Source organism: Alosa sapidissima, chromosome 12 (assembly GCF_018492685.1).
Source record: "Alosa sapidissima isolate fAloSap1 chromosome 12, fAloSap1.pri, whole genome shotgun sequence".
NCBI lineage: Eukaryota > Metazoa > Chordata > Actinopteri > Clupeiformes > Clupeidae > Alosa > Alosa sapidissima.
This window is the reverse complement of record NC_055968.1, coordinates 10708426-10726420: the sequence shown is the minus strand read 5'-3', so window position 1 is coordinate 10726420 and position 17995 is coordinate 10708426. Positions and strand designations below refer to the sequence as shown.

The following is a 17995-nucleotide window of genomic DNA, read 5'->3' as shown; positions in this document are numbered from 1 at the left end:
AATTATTTTTGGAATCTGATCCCTTATCATACCTGTTCATTCTTACTCGTTGCTCGACTTATCGTGACTAAATTCAAGATGGCTGCAAACGTTAAACTTCGTGAAGATACTGTCTGTATAAATCGTCTTGTAAGTAAACTACCAGTGCTTTTTCAAAGTTCTCAATGTCTCGTTTTAAATGTCAGGGCCCTAGGAAGTCTACCAATGAAGTGTGGAGATACATTGAGCCTCGTAAATGGGTGTAAAACAGTGATTTATTTGCATGGCTAGCCCGATGCCGAAGCACCACTACTGAAAAAGTTGTTGGTAGCATCGGCTAACTAGCGCCAGATTTTGGAGTGCAGGGGACAAGTCGAGATGGGCTATGAGACATACGTTCACACTCGGTATCATGTTTCAATACACTTTAGGTCAATATCACACCGGAATTCTCCTTTAACTCAGTCCCAGGCCTTGGACCGCAGGAAAATACCTGAACTCTAAGTGTATTTGTCAAAGGAGAAATGAGAATCTGCTCGTATTTGATATCATTTTTAAAGTCTATACAGTATGTGAGAAATACAGTATTATCAGTTGTAGAACAGTAAAGTTAATGCATATGATGTTTCATGTTTCATGATATTTATGTTTTAGTTATTATTCAGCTAATGTTATGTCCAACTTCATAAGGTAATTTTACACCAAGTTTACTGTGTTTATTTTAAAAACTGAACTGCTGGTCCTCCCAGCTAAACCTACCATACACCACGACATCAACATCAAATTTGACTCCCTGTCTGTTTCACCTACCAGGACTGCAAGAAATCTAGGAGTTGTTCTCGACAACCAACTAACATTCTCAGATCATGTTGCCTCAGCCGCCCGGTCGTGCCATTTCGCACTCTACAACAGTGTTTTTCAACCACTGTGCCGGGGCACACTAGTGTGCTGTGAGAGATCATCAGGTGTGCCACAGAAAATTACCCAACTACTACTTCCAGAAAAGCAACTGTTGCATCAAAGAATTTATAACCACATGCTCTCATGTCTGAACTGACACTCAACTGTTTAAAAACAGCACTCACTGATGCACTTATTAGTGGGTTTGATCCAGCAAGCCCACTATTGTTCTTCTTAAGTTTACTTATTATTATTATTAGTGGGTTTGATCCAGCAAGACCACAGCATGGCTTGCGGAGCAAGCCCACTATTGTTCTTCTTAAGTTTTCTTATTAGTGGGTTTGATCCAGCAAGCCCACTATTGTTCTTCTTAAGTTTACTTATTATTATTATTATTATTATATAATAATACAGCTTCATACACCAAGCTGTAAGGATGCTGAACTCTCTCCCTCCTCTCCCCCCTCCACCCTCAGCTACATAACATCCTGGACATTGGACCCACAATGGCCGCCTGCACTACTCCACTTGCACACTTGCACACTTTACAACTTGGTGTTGTTGTCCTGAAAACACAACACTTCTGCTGCTCTTACATAACTTGCACCACTATGCCACTTTCTTTATTACTTAGGTCAAACAGAACTACCCAAGCCTTTTATTGGCCTGACTTTGCACTAGTATTTTATTGACTGTCTACGCACAATTTCAACCAAATTTTGCTGCTCTTATTTTTTCATTATTATATGTGCCCTCTTATTTACTTATTTACTTACTTTTTTGTTTACTTGAATGTTATGTTTGTCTGTGGACTTAAATTGGAAAAATATGTCTTGTCTTCACCGTGGGATAGTGAGAAACGTAATTTCGATCTCTTTGTATGTCTGGAACATGTGAAGAAATTGACAATAAAGCTGACTTTGACTTTGACTTTGACTTTATATCTTCCTATTCACCCACTTTTTGGCCGAACTACTGCTCCTAGACCGTTTGAGCTATCGACGCAGTTCGAACTCCAAAAATTCAGGCCCGAACCGGTGTAACTTGCTTGTTACTTTCGTGTCGCTGGCCCTTGTCGTTTTCGCGGTATTCCCGTTTTTCGGCCCCATTGAAATGAATGGCGGAATGTTCAAGGATTCTAATTCCGATTGTGACATCACAGCTCTAATTGTTTAAGCTTGCACCTGGCAGAGTTCTGAGCCATCTGGCAGAGCTCTAATGGGCTGGGCTGGGCTGTCTGTGTATATGAAGGTGTGTGCATGTAACTTTTGACCCGTATGTCCGCTTTTCATAAATGAGGTACCGTTGGAATCCTTGGATGAGGCCGAGTTCCATGCCCCTGATCAAACCCACTCTTGCAGTTCCTCGGAACCGCAATTCTAGTTATTTATTATTCCTATTCACCCACTTTTTGGCCGAACTACTGCTCCTAGATCGTCTGAGCTATCGACGCAGTTCGAACTCCAAAAATTCAGGCCCGAACCGGTGTAACTTGCTTGTTACTTTCGTGTCGCTGGCCCTTGTCGTTTTCACGGTATTCCCGTTTTTCGGCGTTTTTGGGCCCCATTGAAATGAATGGCGGAATGTTCAAGGATTCTAATTCCGATTGTGACATCACAGCTCTAATTGTTTAAGCTTGCACCTGGCAGAGTTCTGAGCCATCTGGCAGAGCTCTAATGGGCTGGGCTGGGCTGTCTGTGTATATGAAGGTGTGTGCATGTAACTTTTGACCCGTATGTCCGATTTTCATGAATGAGGTACTGTTGGAATCCTTTAATGAAGCCCAGTTCAATGCCTTGCCAGCACCAAGTGTAAAGGTCATGTAAAAAAAGCGCTGTCTCATCTTTTTTTTAAAGCCAAACCATGTTCATATAGGTCATAAAAAAAAAAGTATTTCCTAATCCATTCAACCCAGTTAAATGCCTACCTAGATCGATGTATACATCTGTATATTACGATACACACATTCATAGAGATATTACGCACATCCACGCTACACTACTCATCAAGTTAAGTTACTCATCATTGCCCGGCAAGAAGTCCACAATCAATTAAATTGTCTTGCCACGATCTGTGCAGCTTACAGACAACGTTAAATTACTATTGGTTCTGTATGCTATTTAAAGCCGACCTAACGATGAGTCCCTTTATGACGGTGTGTTGCAATGCATTCTGGGTGCTGTGCTGTGATTAGACTAAAAATAAATCGCTACCAAGGCTCCAAATAGCAACACACTTACACCGTAGCATAATGAGGGTATCTACAGGCAGTTTATTAAAAAGAAAAACAGCACCGTTCACGTCTCGTTCACACATAGACAGTAAAAGAAATGGACGAACAGACTCCGTCCTTTTCAATGGGAGGGCACTGAGTCAAATAGAACGATTTTTCAGTTGGTCCCCCCAGTACTGCGCAGACTCACACTTAACTTTGTGACGTTAGCCATCGAACTGAATCTTGTAACTCATATGATAGATACACAGAAATTCTTCTCACAAAAAGTCTCTTCAAAGTCATCAAAGTTAAACATTTATTTATGTATTATTATTAATATCATCCTCACCAAGTCGTGTTAATGTTGAAGCTACCATAGCCTACATGATCATCTTCAAAAACAGTCAACAAAACAAAAAAGTTATAGCCTTGAAGCTAATCTTCTTTCCACTTTTCCGACCTACGGTCAATCCGTCAAAAACCTCTGTAATGATTAGTGCCGTTTTTAAAAAAATTAGGTTTACTTTTTTATTATTATTAGGTTGCCTCTGTGTAATGCTTTACCAGAGAGGGTTAAAGCGGAGCTAGTAATCAAGGATCTTTGGCTTTACCTTAACATACGGTCGTGTATGCTAGGTTTTGCTTATGAGTTACCGTCATAGACAGTAAGGTGGACTGAGCTTCTTATCCAAACAATACGGTTATCTCCCTACAGCGCGAAAGAGAGATTACGTCAAAGCTAGCTTCCCTCCAACCGAACAAGCTAACCATTCTTCTTACGGGTAACCAACGTTACGGACGAGGTAGTGGAGTCTGTTTTGCCTTTGTAGTGTTTATGTGGATTACACAGAAGCTACAATATCGGCACAGGATATATGTTATATGAAGTTATGGTATTTCAAAAAAATCCTAGAATGAATGGACTTCTATGGGAGTTAGCAGAGAGGTGGTCCCTCCAGCCTACGTCGATTCTTCTACTTCCGGGAATTCGCCTGCCCCCTTGCGTTCACATCAAGGGGGCAGGCGAATTCCCGGAAGTAGAAGAATCGACGTAGGCTGGAGGGACCACCTCTCTGCTAACTCCCATAGAAGTCCATTCATTCTAGGATTTTTTTGAAATACCATAACTTCATATAACATATATCCTGTGCCGATATTGTAGCTTCTGTGTAATCCACATAAACACTACAAAGGCAAAACAGACTCCACTACCTCGTCCGTAACGTTGGTTACCCGTAAGAAGAATGGTTAGCTTGTTCGGTTGGAGGGAAGCTAGCTTTGACGTAATCTCTCTTTCGCGCCGTAGGGAGATAACCGTATTGTTTGGATAAGAAGCTCAGTCCACCTTACTATGACGGTAACTCATAAGCAAACCCTAGCATACACGACCGTATGTTAAGGTAAATCATTACACAGAGGCAACCTAATAATAATAAAAAAGTAAACCTAATTTTTTTAAAAACGCCACAAATCATTACAGAGGTTTTCGATGGATTGACCGTAGGTCGGAAAAGTGGAAAGAAGATTAGCTTCAAGGCTATAACTTTTTTGTTTTGTTGACTGTTTTTGAAGATGATCATGTATGGTAGCTTCAACATTAACACGACTTGGTGAGGATGATATTAATAATAATACATTAATAAATGTTTAACTTTGATGACTTTGAAGGCGAAGGAAGTGTGAGAAGAATTTCTGTGTATCTATCATATGAGTTACAAGATTCAGTTCGATGGCTAACGTCACGAAGTTAAGTGTGAGTCTGCGCAGTACTGGGGGGACCAACTGAAAAATCGTTCTATTTGACTCAGTGCCCTCCCATTGAAAACGACGGAGTCTGTTCGTCCATTTCTTTTACTGTCTATGGTTCACATATACAGACGGGCGCCATCTTGGGAAAACACAACTCTCTGGGATGTGACGTAAATCTCGCGTGAAACCTTGTTGGCGGAACAGCAGGGAAGAGGCAACAGGATAGCAGCACGAAAGAGACACAGGATACACACGGAATTCGAACGAATTTGAAGACATCGAAGAACGATCCCTTTTAGTTTGATGGACGTCCTTATCAGTCTATGGTCTAACTTATGAACGTGTCGGGTCAACGTCAACAATAAGTAAGTTAGGCTAATTGTGCTGTTGTCATATGCAACCTATTAATGTTAGCTAACATGCTAACCATTGAAAATGAATGCGTTAGCAATAGCCACTGCTTTTTTTGAGCTGACAAGCCCTGGAAATGCGTTAACGTAATCAGCCAAATTGACTCACTTCTTAAGACCCTTGGTATGGTGTTACAACGATGTGGAGTCGGAATGTAAATTGTTAGTATGGTTTTAATGTGTAAACAGACCAACCGCGATTTTGCAATGAAGTGAATGGAGTCATTTTAGGTACTACTTTTACGAGGTCTGTAGTTCTGTCAAAATGTATCTTATCTTTGAACAGACTACATGGTTATCTTCCTTAGACTTCGTAGATGTAGTTACTACAATTGGGAGGCGAAATTCGAAGTGTAATATGGTTTTAATGTGTAAACAGAACAATCACGATTTTGCGAGCTAGAAAAAAGGAAGTGAATGAATGAATAGTTACTGCTTTTCTGAGGGCTGGCGTTCTTATAAAATCGACGTAATCTTTGAACAGACTACATGGTTATCTTCCTTAGACTTCGTAGATGTAGTTTCTACAATTTGGAGGCGAAATTCGAAGTGTAAATATGGTTTTAATGTGTAAACAGAACAACCGTGATTTTGCGAGCTAGAAAAAAGGAAGTGAATGAATTAATAGTTACTGCTTTTCTGAGGGCTGGCATTCTCATAAAATCAACGTAATCTTTGAAAAGACTACCTGGTTATCTTCTTTAGACTTCGTAGATGTAGTTACTACAATTTGGAGTCGAAATCTGAAGTGCAAATATGGTTTAAATGTGTAAACAAGACGCCTGATGTTTAATATGTTAATGAATGGGCACAGTATTATTGTGTACAGTAATGGGCTATCAGTAGTATGTAAACAGTTCATGTGTTATGTGATTTACATAAACTAGTAAACAACAGAAATGTTAAAAGCTGGTATCGTGTTTCCTGAATTCTTACATTCAGGCATTCAGATGAAATGTAATTAAATAGCATATATATACTCTATCAGTGTATGATGCTTGCATGAGGGAAACATCCCAAAACAACGGCACCCATATAATTGCTGTTGTTTTGAGAAGTATTTCTCATGCAAGCATCATGCAACAATGCAAAAACAATGAAACTAGTGTAGGCCTAATTATATTTTACATTAGTAAAGCAGTACTCTGATGTGCATGCTTTCACAAACTTTTGTGAACAATCTTAGCACTTTAAACATTGACTGTTTTGAAGTGCATGTATAGCAATATAGTATAAAAATTATAATAATTGTGATATCATTACAATTTGATGGGGGGGGTGGGAGGAGGGGGTGGGTTCATGTAGGTAGGCCCTATGACCCCAAAGTATGCCTTGACTGGGCCTCAGGTCAAAGAAGTTTGAGAAAGGCTGATTTAGACGACAAAGCAGCAAGGAGGCGTCGTGTGATCATTTAAACAAGTTTTATGACGAGGTCGATGAGGGTGGGAAAAATCGTACATTTCTATGCAAACTTTGCCCGCACTTCAGTCACATTCAGTCACATTGTCTTTTAAGAAAATGCAGTCCATTTTTCGGTTCCAGCAGCCAGCAACCTCAGAACCGACCCTTCAGGCCTCTCAGGAGGCGCTGGCCTTTAACCGCAGCCAGAAGAGAGTCAGCAGAAATTTGATTGCCTTTAAAAATCTGACTTCTTAAAAAATCTTAAACTGGCTGCATTACGTGATTATTTCTGAGATTCTGATACGTTTTTAACCATGACCTATACACAGTTCTGGTTTGAAAATGTATCTCTTAAAATAATCACTCATGCAGTCAGCTTAAGATGGCTTACTAGCAACTAACTAATTACCCTAGCAACAACCTAGAAACCACCCCTGTAATGTCAACCTAGCGACCACCATAGCAACCAGCATAGCAACCATGTTATTTATGCGTTTTAGCTTATTGGATGTTGCGTTAATGCAGATAACTTTTGATCCGTGTGCCCGATTTTCATAAATGAGGTACCGTTGGAATCCTTGGATGAGGCCGAGTTCCATGCCTCTGATCAAACCCACTCTTGCAGTTCCTCGGAACCGCAAATCTAGTTCTTACTGTACTCTACCGTTTTTAAATTGTCCTAAAATTGTTGAGAGAATTGCTTTAAAACTTAAACTGTTTACCATGTTGTCGCTTTGGTTAAAAATGCGTCAGCCAAATGTAATGTAATGTTTATTTCCTTTATCTGTTCAAAGCTAATGTTAGTGGTGTGACACATTACCGTGATATGTGTTGGTAGTTTTGTTAATTTGTCTCAATTCTTAATATTTACAATCAATCTTTCTGGGAATATCTTTTGCATAAATAAACTAAAAGAAAATTTAGTTTGGTGAAATTTATTTCAGTCCTTAAACTTGTTTACATGGACATGTAAATGTTGAAAAGTAATAAACACTCTTAACATAATGTAATAGGATGATGGTTTAATATATAGGCCTTTTGCTGCCACCAGCATGATGTTGATGTTCTTACATGGACATACTCAAATACACAAAGTACCGTAAATGTCAGTGTTTACCAGAAATATTGTAAGACAGAATGACTAACTTGTTCTGACTATTCAGTTTGTTTCCTTTACTCAATAAATGCTATATCACAATAAAAACAGTTTATCTTTGAGCCAGTGCTGATGCGTATGAGGCGGTCATCTTGGATTTTACACTCTACTGAGTTTCACGTAAGAGATACTGCTCGGCAAACAGCAAAATTCAGCATGAAAAATACCCCTAAAATAGTCTATTTGCCAATTTTACTCAAAAATACCTGAGTATTTAGGTACATTTTTGTGATTTCAACCTGCTCTATTATGAAAATTCATTAAAATGGTAGATATAGCGTTTTGGAACCAAACTCTTCATTTCTAGTGGGGTTTACCTCTAAAAGCTGCAGAATTCGTCCGATGAAGTGGAATTTTCCTTTGATCATAAGGGCAGTCGGTATTTTGTCTCTGGAGTTTTTTATTATGTAGCCCTCGGTGCTGGTGCCCATTAACAGATCACCTAGACAATGGAAGGTGATGTGCTCAATCAGGATAGTCAATGAGCTTTCTGCACTTCATTCATGATGACATGTTGTTAGAGTAATGTTGAAAAAGTGAGGAGGAGGAATGCACACCCAAGTGCAGGGGCTGGCCAGGAGGTTATCAGAATCACACACTCTTATATTACACCCTTTTTACACTCCCACCTTTTTATATTATTTATTCAAGACGACATTTCAGCAAACCTTGATAAAGGCTGTTTGCCAAAAGTCGGTCTTGAATAAATAATATAAAAAAGATAAGTGTTAGAGTAATGTAAAACATACTAATGTTCACATAATGTTATAGTGTAATGTTAAACATACCACTAAACCAGTCCAAGTGCAGGTACTTGCTGTTGTAAAAGCTGAACCGTCCAAGTTTTGGTTCAAGAATTTTAACAGCAATATTACAAACCGTTGACCTTATATAAAAAAATAAATAAATGAATAAATAAAAAAAACATGGTGGTCAAAAAATGGTCAATCTAAACAAATGGTTGAAAATAGGATATTAAATAATGGGATAGGATATTAAATAATTGGATATAATAATGGGTATGATTGGAGCTCACAGTTGATGGTTCTCTGGGGTGTGGGATCTTGACAGGCCTCTGATCAGAGAAAAGATGAAGCTGACCACTTGGGCATCTTTCTCCTCCAGCAGGAAGGAAGTGATCATCAACAGCAGACTGAGAGGGGGCTTGGTCTCAAACAGGATGATGGCGGCGTGGATGCGGATTTCAGCAGGCAAGGTCTTTGTCACAACCAAACTCAGGGCAATATCCTGAACCTGTAACGCCCCAAACCAACACACAAACACATGAGAAGGATGGAAACTCATAAAAGGTTATGACAGTATACTGATACTTTATGATCTAAAGCACATTCCATACCTGACATATTAAATAAATAATCAATGTCATCAATGACAATCAATGTTATAATCAATGTTTTGATAGCACATTATATGAAACAATGCAAAACAATGATATTCATTATTTTATTAACAAGATATAATAGCACACATCACAGTATGTTGATACAGTAAAATATAGATAGAAGATACACTGTGTTTGCCTTTGTCCAACTGGTCTTATAAAACTGTGTGCAAGGTATAAGCACCATGTGACTTACAGTGTGAGGATCCCTGACAGTAATGTGGCGAAGAGACTGGACCGCAGAGCTGACCACCCTGTTTGGCAGGTCCACCGCCTTAGGAGAGATGCCTGGCAGGAACTTGATGATGGTTTTAATGCTGGAGGGATGACCTGCGTTTCCAATGGCCTCCAGAGATTCCACCATCTCCTCCTCGCTGTTCCTCTCGAGGGCGCCAGTGGCCATGTCCAGCAGGGGCTATTGGGTAGTTAGAGGATACTTTAGAGGAGGAGATGATCAGGTTGTTTTGAGTTGAAGATTTGGAGTACAGGTTTGTGTTTCCCCATACAGATGCTCATTTCAGTGGTGTTCTTAAAGTGAACACATAACATAATTTTAATAAATAAAAGAAATGAGTACCGGTCACTAATTATTACAACTATGCTAATACCATGTACTATAAGCCCTTGAGCAAGACACCTAACCCCCAACTGCTCCTCGTCCTATTCTATGGCAAAGGCATTCTGGAACTACCTCTCACCAGCCTAACAGAGGAATACAAATGTTCCAAAGTAAGACTCCAGATGACGTTGAGGGACTCCAGAGATGAGATCATCAGGACGACTGCAGTGCCCCTAGCAACTGGGCGGAAGTGGACACCATCCAACGCAGTGCAGCAGGCTACATCAGCTCTGAGGCACAAAGACATTGTGGGACAAGTCCAGCATGGAAGAGAAGGTTTTGGCCTCAAAGCAAACAACCCATCTTGGCAAAAGGCTACAACATCAGAACGGAGGGCACTGGTGGTCGAAGAGGTACGCCGACAGGAGGAGGCTGTGAGAGGCGCAAAGGGAGTCTCTCTTGCCAAGCAGGGGCAATGGATGCAGTGGGAAGGTGTGCAGAGGAGAAAGATTAGCTGGAGGGATATATGGGGAATGGAAGCAGGCAAGATCAGCTTCATCATTAGAGCAATGTATGATGTTCTACCTTCCCCAAAAACCTCCACCAGTGGTATGGCAAAGACCCAACGTGTGTCCTCTGCCCGAATCTAGCAACTCTGAAGCACATCATGACAGGCTGTAAAACCAGCCTCACAGAGGGGAGATATACCTGGCTCCACAATCAGGTCCTTATGACGCTGGCATCAACTCTGGAGAACATGTGGAGCGCAGCCAATTCCTCGCCATCAGGAGTAACAAAGTCCTTGAAGATATTTGTAAAAGAAGGCCAAAAGCCACCTAAACACTCGTCCACTAAACCAGAAGCAGGACACCTGTCTGTGGCCAGTGACTGGAAGATGTTGGCAGACGTTGGCAAACAGTTAACCTTCCCACCGGAGATTGCCTTCACCAACCTTAGGCCAGACTTGGTATTGTGGTCCTCCTCACTGAAGACTGCGTACATCATAGAGCTCACAGTCCCCTGGGAGAGCCTGGTGGAAGAGGCCTATGAGCGTAAGAAGCTATGTTATGCAGAGCTTGCAGCAGAAGCAAAGCAGCGTGGTTGGAACACCAAAGTTTATCCAGTTGAGGTGGGATGCAGAGGGTTTGTGGCATCATCTACCATCAGGCTGCTAAAAGAGATCAGGAGCTGTGGTCAGGCCTTGAGGAAGACCATAAGGGAAATCTCAGACCCAGCAGAAAAAAGCAGCCAGTGGATTTGGCTGAAGCGCAATGACCCGTGCTGGGCAAGTAAAGGGTGAACCTATCAAGCCTGCTGGAGCCTTTAACAACAGAGTGGACTTTGGGGACGCTTGAGCATGGGACACAAGCTGAAGGTTGATCACCCTGCAGCGGGCCTCCCCTGTGGAGGATGTATAGTGTTGAAAGGCCGAAACACCCAGTGATGCATGGAAACAGTTCTGATGTGTCCTGTGCTCAATTGACTCAAAGTCCTACCCTGGACAAGATCTCGCACAAAACTCACATAACATCCTAATATCAAGTCTCAAGTTAGTGCTCACCACCTGATTGCACAATGGGCAGTGTTAACATCTCGTCCTGTGTTTGCAAATTCGGGCACCGCAGCAGTGTGTGTGTGTGTGTGTGTGTGTGTGTGTGTGTGTGTGTGTGTGTGTGTGTGTGTGTGTGTGTGTGTGTGTGTGTGTGTGTGTGTGTTGTTTACTAACAATAAAATGCATAAAAAGAATTTCCCTCGAGATCAATGGTAGTGTCTACCATCATCTATCATGTTAAATGGAGGCTGGTCTTTGTCACTGTACCTGAATTGCAGTGGCTGGACAGGGCTGTATGTAGGCACACAGTTTGTAGACGAGAGAGCCGTAGGAGAGGACAACCGTGTGCCACAGGATGGGGTGAGACTTACTGAAGGGAATCTTTATGAACTCCTGGAGCAATAGAGAGAGGGAGGGAGAGAGAATACATTCATCTCACAAATTTGGTCACACAAATGTCATGACATCTCTATGAGTCCAAAGTTTAGGTAAGTGATTTGACTGACAGAAAGATCCATGATCTCACCTTGGACATCTCGACTACTTCAGGAGTGACCGTTAAGTGGTTTATAGACACCAGTAATGTCTGACCCGCCTCGTTGGGAGACACATCCCCAACCCTGAATCTGTTCAGGAGGAACTTGACCACCCTCTCATCGGTCACTTCAGTAATCAGGTCCAGAAACCATCTCCTGATGGTCCAGAAGAACATGGGACAGTGGAGAGATGACATACATAAATGTTTCGCACAAAAATACAATCTATGAAAACATGACCAAGCATAAATACACTCACAACATGATGATTGACATGATGATTGTCATGGGTGTATTTCTGCTTGGTCATTATTGGTACAAGCATACGCTCCCAATATAACAAGTGGTTCTCCTTTCCCTACCTGTGCTCTAGGTTCCCTGAGAGCTGCTTCCACAGGGTTTCAAGATCCTCGAGTGTTACAGCTCTGAGGAGCTGAATCACGCTGACGATGTCTTCACTGGTGGGGCTGTCCACCTGATAGATATTGGCCTGAGCCAGCTTCTTAATCATCTCTGTAATCTTAGGATGGAGTGTGGGAACATATAGTGTAAGACAGCCACCTTGTGTAAAGCATCATGACGTAACATAGCATACATGAACATATAGCATAGGCCTAAGACAGCCACCTTGTGTAAAGCATCATGACGTAACGTAGCATACATGAACATATAGCATAGGCCTAAGACAGCCACCTTGTGTAAAGCATCATGACATAATGTAGCATACATGAACATATAGCGTAAGACAGTCACCTTGTGTAAAGCATGATGACATAACGTAACGTAGTGTAAGGCAACATGAAAAATAATATTGAAAACCTAATTCGCTGATTAATTGACAAAATTTCAGTGTGCTACATATTCTGCATTCCACAACATTTTTTTTCAGATGTGTGTACTGATAGTTACTTATGGTACCTGCCAAGGCACAGCTTATATTACATCAGAAGCATTAATCATATAATTTACACCCACAAATATTTGATATTCTCAACTCCTCAGACTTACTTTGGGCAATGGGTTGTCTAATTTCATGAGAACGATGGGCATCTGCTGAAGGTTCGTTCCAAATTTGTACACCAGATTGCCTCTGCTCTGGGCAGGTGGTGCTGAGGGGCTCGTAGTCGAATCAGTCACTTTCAGCAGCTCTATGGATTTCCTGGGGGAAAACACATGAGGCCACAGTAAACACTTGTTTTATGCTGTTACTGACTTACTCATCACTTTGTAAACAGCACAGCTATCTCTTCAATAGAGAATTAACATGGTCTATCTGACAAATTCAATCTGATCCATCATTTTTTTACACCAAATGGTATAAACAATATAGGTTGGTTCAAAATAATTACAGTATATTACATTAAATATTCAAAATGATAGATAGATAGATAGATAGATAGATATGAATATGAAAATAAATTCCATGAAATTGTTGTTATTTGACTCCTTGATTTCCTTGCTAAATGACATCAGTGTTATAAAATACATGGATATTTTTATATTAAAACCAAGACAGGATGGAGACAGAAGTCTTACGTAGCGAGTAGTTTAGAGTTGCCTCCCTTGATGTCGAATGGGGAGAAGTGTTGGTACTCCTGAGCCCGGGCCTTAGTGATCAGCCCTCCATCAGCAGCCCCTTTGACAGTGTAGGTGTATTGAACAGTTGCCACGATCCTCTCACCTCTCTACAGTTGGTTCACATCATTGTGTTAATGGATATACAACCATTACAATCCCCAGGTTCCACTATACATTAAATTCCCTTTAGTACCCTGTAGTTGACATGTCATCACAATTTAATAACAGTACAATTCACCTCGCTATCAATATAAAACAAAGTAATAAAAATATGCTCTTGAGAATTGTTTTCTTATAAGGTTATACATACGGCTATGTGTTATAATGTGTTCTTACTATGTGGAAACAACAATGTGTGCGTAAGACAGTGCTGATGCACTATGTGCAGGCTGACCTGTTTGCTAAGCTCATTCTCAATTGCCAGAGCCATTCCTGTGGAGATCTCTGCTCTCTGCCGGCAGCCACGGATATCAACCACTTGGGTTACAGACAGCTCTGTGGAGTGCTCATCTTCCTCAATGACGTAGCTGCTCTTACACAGTCCATGAATACCTAACTGACCAGACGCAGGAGAACACTTTTACTACTCTGTCCAGTGTTTCGAGTAAAATTTAGATCATGACATTTCATCTGTCACATTTACGTTAACATTAAAACAATAATGATCACAACAACAATAATAAAAAAAATGGAAGTTTATACCAAAATATGATGGACAACATTTTTTTTTTTCAATTTTAAATGATCATATTATTATCTGAAAAATAAAGTTGCACAATACCTCTTCGAGCTCATACACTTTTTGTGTCGTCTTCACTGTTACTTGAAAAAACCCTAGCATTCCCCTTACAATGTTGACAACGGTGTCAGAGACTCCTGTGGCAGCCTGGATGTCCACTACACGGCCTTTCACATACTCAAACATGAGGGGTTTGCTGAGTTCAGACGCCATCCTCTGGGTCAGTTTTGGAGAGGGATAGAAGACATTTTTCCCAGGAATGCCGTTGAACTCCTCAAAGGCTAGATTGGACACCTTAGAAGGGGATGACAAGATTCATCAGTCACATGTGAAATTATACCACATGTAACCAGAATCAAAGGTTGTTATTTGTATGCACTTTGAAACCAGGATTTTGTCATTCTTTTGCATATGGACTTTTAAAATGTGTGTGTGTATGTGATTTTCCCCCTTGTTAGTCTGAAATGCAGAGGTTTGAATGCAGTGTGCAGTGTTGAAAAAATACTGGCTTGGTTACACAGATAAATAAAAGACAAAGCATTGTCAAGCTATCCAGTTTTCCTGAAGTTAAATATTTTGTTTTGTTTTTGAACCTTTGTTTTGAAGGCAGTAATTGTAATGTTCCTGATTTTTCCATATTGGTTGTGAAAGGCCCAAGATTTCTAATGCAAGTAATGCAGAAATGCCAGGGTATCTGTGCCAAAATACCATTGGTCAGGCAAACCATCATCATAATGCTTTTTTCTCTTTGGCTAAAAAGTGATGTGGTCTTAACTGCTTAGCATATTGCACATCTCTAGTTATAGTGCTCAATGGACAAAATGCTGCTCTGCTCAAAAGCAGATTAGTTCACAGGTCATTTCTGTGGTGTGAGTGTCGCATCTATGGGGAGGAACTTCCTTCATAAAGAGGAAGGTCACTCCTCCAAACAGGTGCAATCTAACTCCTAATGCATGAAAGACAAATGTTCGTGTATTTAATACTCTGATCCAGATTGAGACATATAATTTATCTTTTATGGTTTATTTTGCAGTGACTGTAGTTATTCAAGGAGAGGGTGCTACATATGAATCATTTAGTGAAGGCTAGAGCAGAGTGAACCATTGGGCAAGATCAACCTGGGTCACTGTGTGCTGCCAACAGCCACGAGTAGCTGGCTAGACTCACTGATCTTTGCATGTCATGCTGCAGGCTTATTGGAACAGAACCAGCCTCTGGATTACTCTCAACCACAACTCTTACAACACTGTGCTTTTACATCTAGCTGCAAAACACAAGTGACTTCTCACAATAATGTTTGTCTTGTGCTGTATAACCCATGCATGCAGTTGTTTTGTGTTTACCTGCAGAAGGAACATTTGTGCAGATATTCCGGTTATTTTGGCATTGCATGTCAGTCTTACACCAGATTCAGCCAGATCTGGCATGCCTCGTCCGATGCTAACGGCCCCCTCATACTTGAATTCATACGTTTTCTTAGGGTTCAAGGTGGGCTCTGAAATATACACACACACGATTGAAGATTTTCAATAGGGGTAGTTTTTCGACACTTCATTAGACCCCTCTCTCATAAGCCTAATTACTATGTCATGAATTCAATGAATGATACCAGGCACTTTCAAAAAAGACAAATTATTTCCAGTGTCTGTGTTCTTGACAATTCCTCAAATGTGCTTCAATGTATAATTTCCATGGCCTTGAAACCATGCCAAGCCTCTTAAAAACTACCCATGTCTGTCATGGCAGTTCTCATGGTGTTATGGCACAAATGTTTATTTCACTAGTTCACTCATTGGATTGCTTAGACTGAGTGCAGAGTACAGCAAATTTGGCTTGGTAGCTGACCATGGTCCGCTGAGCGAAGATCACATGCGAGTAACTGCTGACACCCTCTATGGATAAGGGGTAATTTAGAGCTTAGAGCTAGTTAGTCAAATTGACGAGCAGGGAAGAGGTGGGAGGCTTTGCTACTCCAACGTGACGTAATGGGCAGTAAGGAGAGTATTATTCCCTATGAATGGAAGTGGGGTGAGTGATGGCTGTCAATCAACCCTATGGGCTCCTCCCAAACTTTGTTTAGAAAACATCATTAGTATGTGATGTAGGTTGTTATGGCATCAAACATCATGACAGGTACCTACAAATATAATATGATACTATTCCATTGGACATAACTCCTAATACTTAATACAAGTTAATATATGGCATGTACAGAGACAGTGTTGCTTATCATGATGACCGTCTGAAGGGAAGTCTCTATGATGTTGTCATATTTAATACGGAGTGTCTATTCGTAAAGCCTTGGCCACACAACTGGGCTATTCACACCCTGTTATAACAACAAAAACATGTTGCTCGCGTGCCCAAAAAACATGGCCGACATTCGTTTTTTCGTCAGCAGAAAGTGAAGAATTCTGAACGGTTTCAGCACTAATATCTGTTCAAATTAAAGTTGAGATGGAAAAGTTGTGTTTTATTTTCATAATCTTTGTTCAGTGAACACATACAACCGTCAGTTTGTTAGCTAACAGAAATTTCGTGAATATGACGTTCAGGCCTATAAACTATAAGTTAACCAGCAAACCTCAACTTCTTGTCGAAGCAGATTGTGCAGTAGTCACAGGCAAGGGCTAGCACCCAGGAAACTGGGGTTCGATTCCCGTCTGATGCGTTTTGGCGGAGTGAATGTGCATGTGTACCAACGTCTCTGGAGAGAAGGCGCGCAATTTGAATAAGAAATCGGTTCTCAAACGGAAGTGTTGATTGCAACAATTAGCTAGTTCATGCACCAGGGTGTAAATAGCATGCAGTACTATAAACACCTGGGTACGAATAGCATCCACTTCTAACTGTACATTGATGCAAACAGCATACCTTATTCAGAGTGATTACACAGCTAGCTGAGCTATTCATTTAAAAAAAAAAATATTATTACATTGTGTGATCAATATGCCAGATTAAATGCACAGGGGTGCAAATAGCATACACTGATATTTATACCAGACAAGGTACTAATAGAACACATTGCTGTGTGCACCAGGGTACGAATAGTATACATTGATATTTGTACCAGACGGGGTACTAATAGGACACATTGCTGTGTGCACCGGGGTACGAATAGAATTCACTTCTTATTGCACCAGGGTACGAATAGCATACACTGCTAATTGTACCAGGGGTGCAAATAGCCTTACCCTATTTAATATTTACTCACCGAAATTTAAAGACTGGCATGCTGAATGGAAAGACAATTGTAATTGTTAATTTCAACAGAAACAGAATCTTCAAAGCATTACATCACAAATGCTCACTTTTAATCTCAAAATAATTTATTGTGTGTATGTGTGTGTGTGAAAGAGAGAGAGAGTGAATTTAACTAACCTGCCAGGGCAAAGAGGACACAGAGAACAAGTCCCTGCATTGCGGATTCCTGCCGAACGATTGTGACACTGAACAGGCCTTTTTATATGGGCTCATGGGCTTATACCTCTGATGTCAAAATTTGGCTCGACTTTTTTTTAATTATTTTTTTAAATCCAAGAGTACACTTGGTTGCAGTTTGGGGCAAGGTGACCCTGCTCAGAATCACCTGATGCAGTCCACTGTTTACTGTTATATTTCCAGGAAACCCTTGTTTGAGGACAACACCAAAAACAACATTAAATTAAACTGCTGAAATTTTGCAAACATGCAATACATTGAGATGTTTCCTGAATAGTTTATGTGTGTATATATATATACTATACGGCCACACAGCTATGTAGCAGAGCAAACATAGAGGAAGCAGACTCAAACACTTAAACACTGGGACAAAGGTGT

General features: G+C 40.7%; 1 protein-coding gene across 3 annotated transcripts in view; it reads right to left on the bottom strand.

The window, feature by feature from the left end:
• The window catches only part of vtg3 (vitellogenin 3, phosvitinless), a 33870-nt gene extending 16184 nt beyond the window's left edge, over positions 1-17686 (bottom strand). For all 3 annotated transcript variants that reach the window (XM_042056243.1, XM_042056241.1, XM_042056242.1), the window contains exons 1-14: positions 17558-17686; positions 17391-17411; positions 15520-15671; positions 14219-14470; positions 13832-13993; positions 13396-13544; positions 12868-13018; positions 12222-12379; positions 11850-12015; positions 11591-11716; positions 9409-9627; positions 8847-9064; positions 8599-8696; positions 8128-8252 (exon numbers count right to left, since the gene is read on the bottom strand). In XM_042056243.1, the coding sequence (XP_041912177.1) occupies positions 8128-8252; positions 8599-8696; positions 8847-9064; positions 9409-9627; positions 11591-11716; positions 11850-12015; positions 12222-12379; positions 12868-13018; positions 13396-13544; positions 13832-13993; positions 14219-14470; positions 15520-15671; positions 17391-17411; positions 17558-17597 (2037 nt within the window). In that variant the 5' untranslated portion in view covers positions 17598-17686. The remainder of the gene's footprint in view (positions 1-8127; positions 8253-8598; positions 8697-8846; positions 9065-9408; positions 9628-11590; positions 11717-11849; positions 12016-12221; positions 12380-12867; positions 13019-13395; positions 13545-13831; positions 13994-14218; positions 14471-15519; positions 15672-17390; positions 17412-17557) is intronic.
• Between the last annotated feature and the right edge of the window lie 309 nt (positions 17687-17995).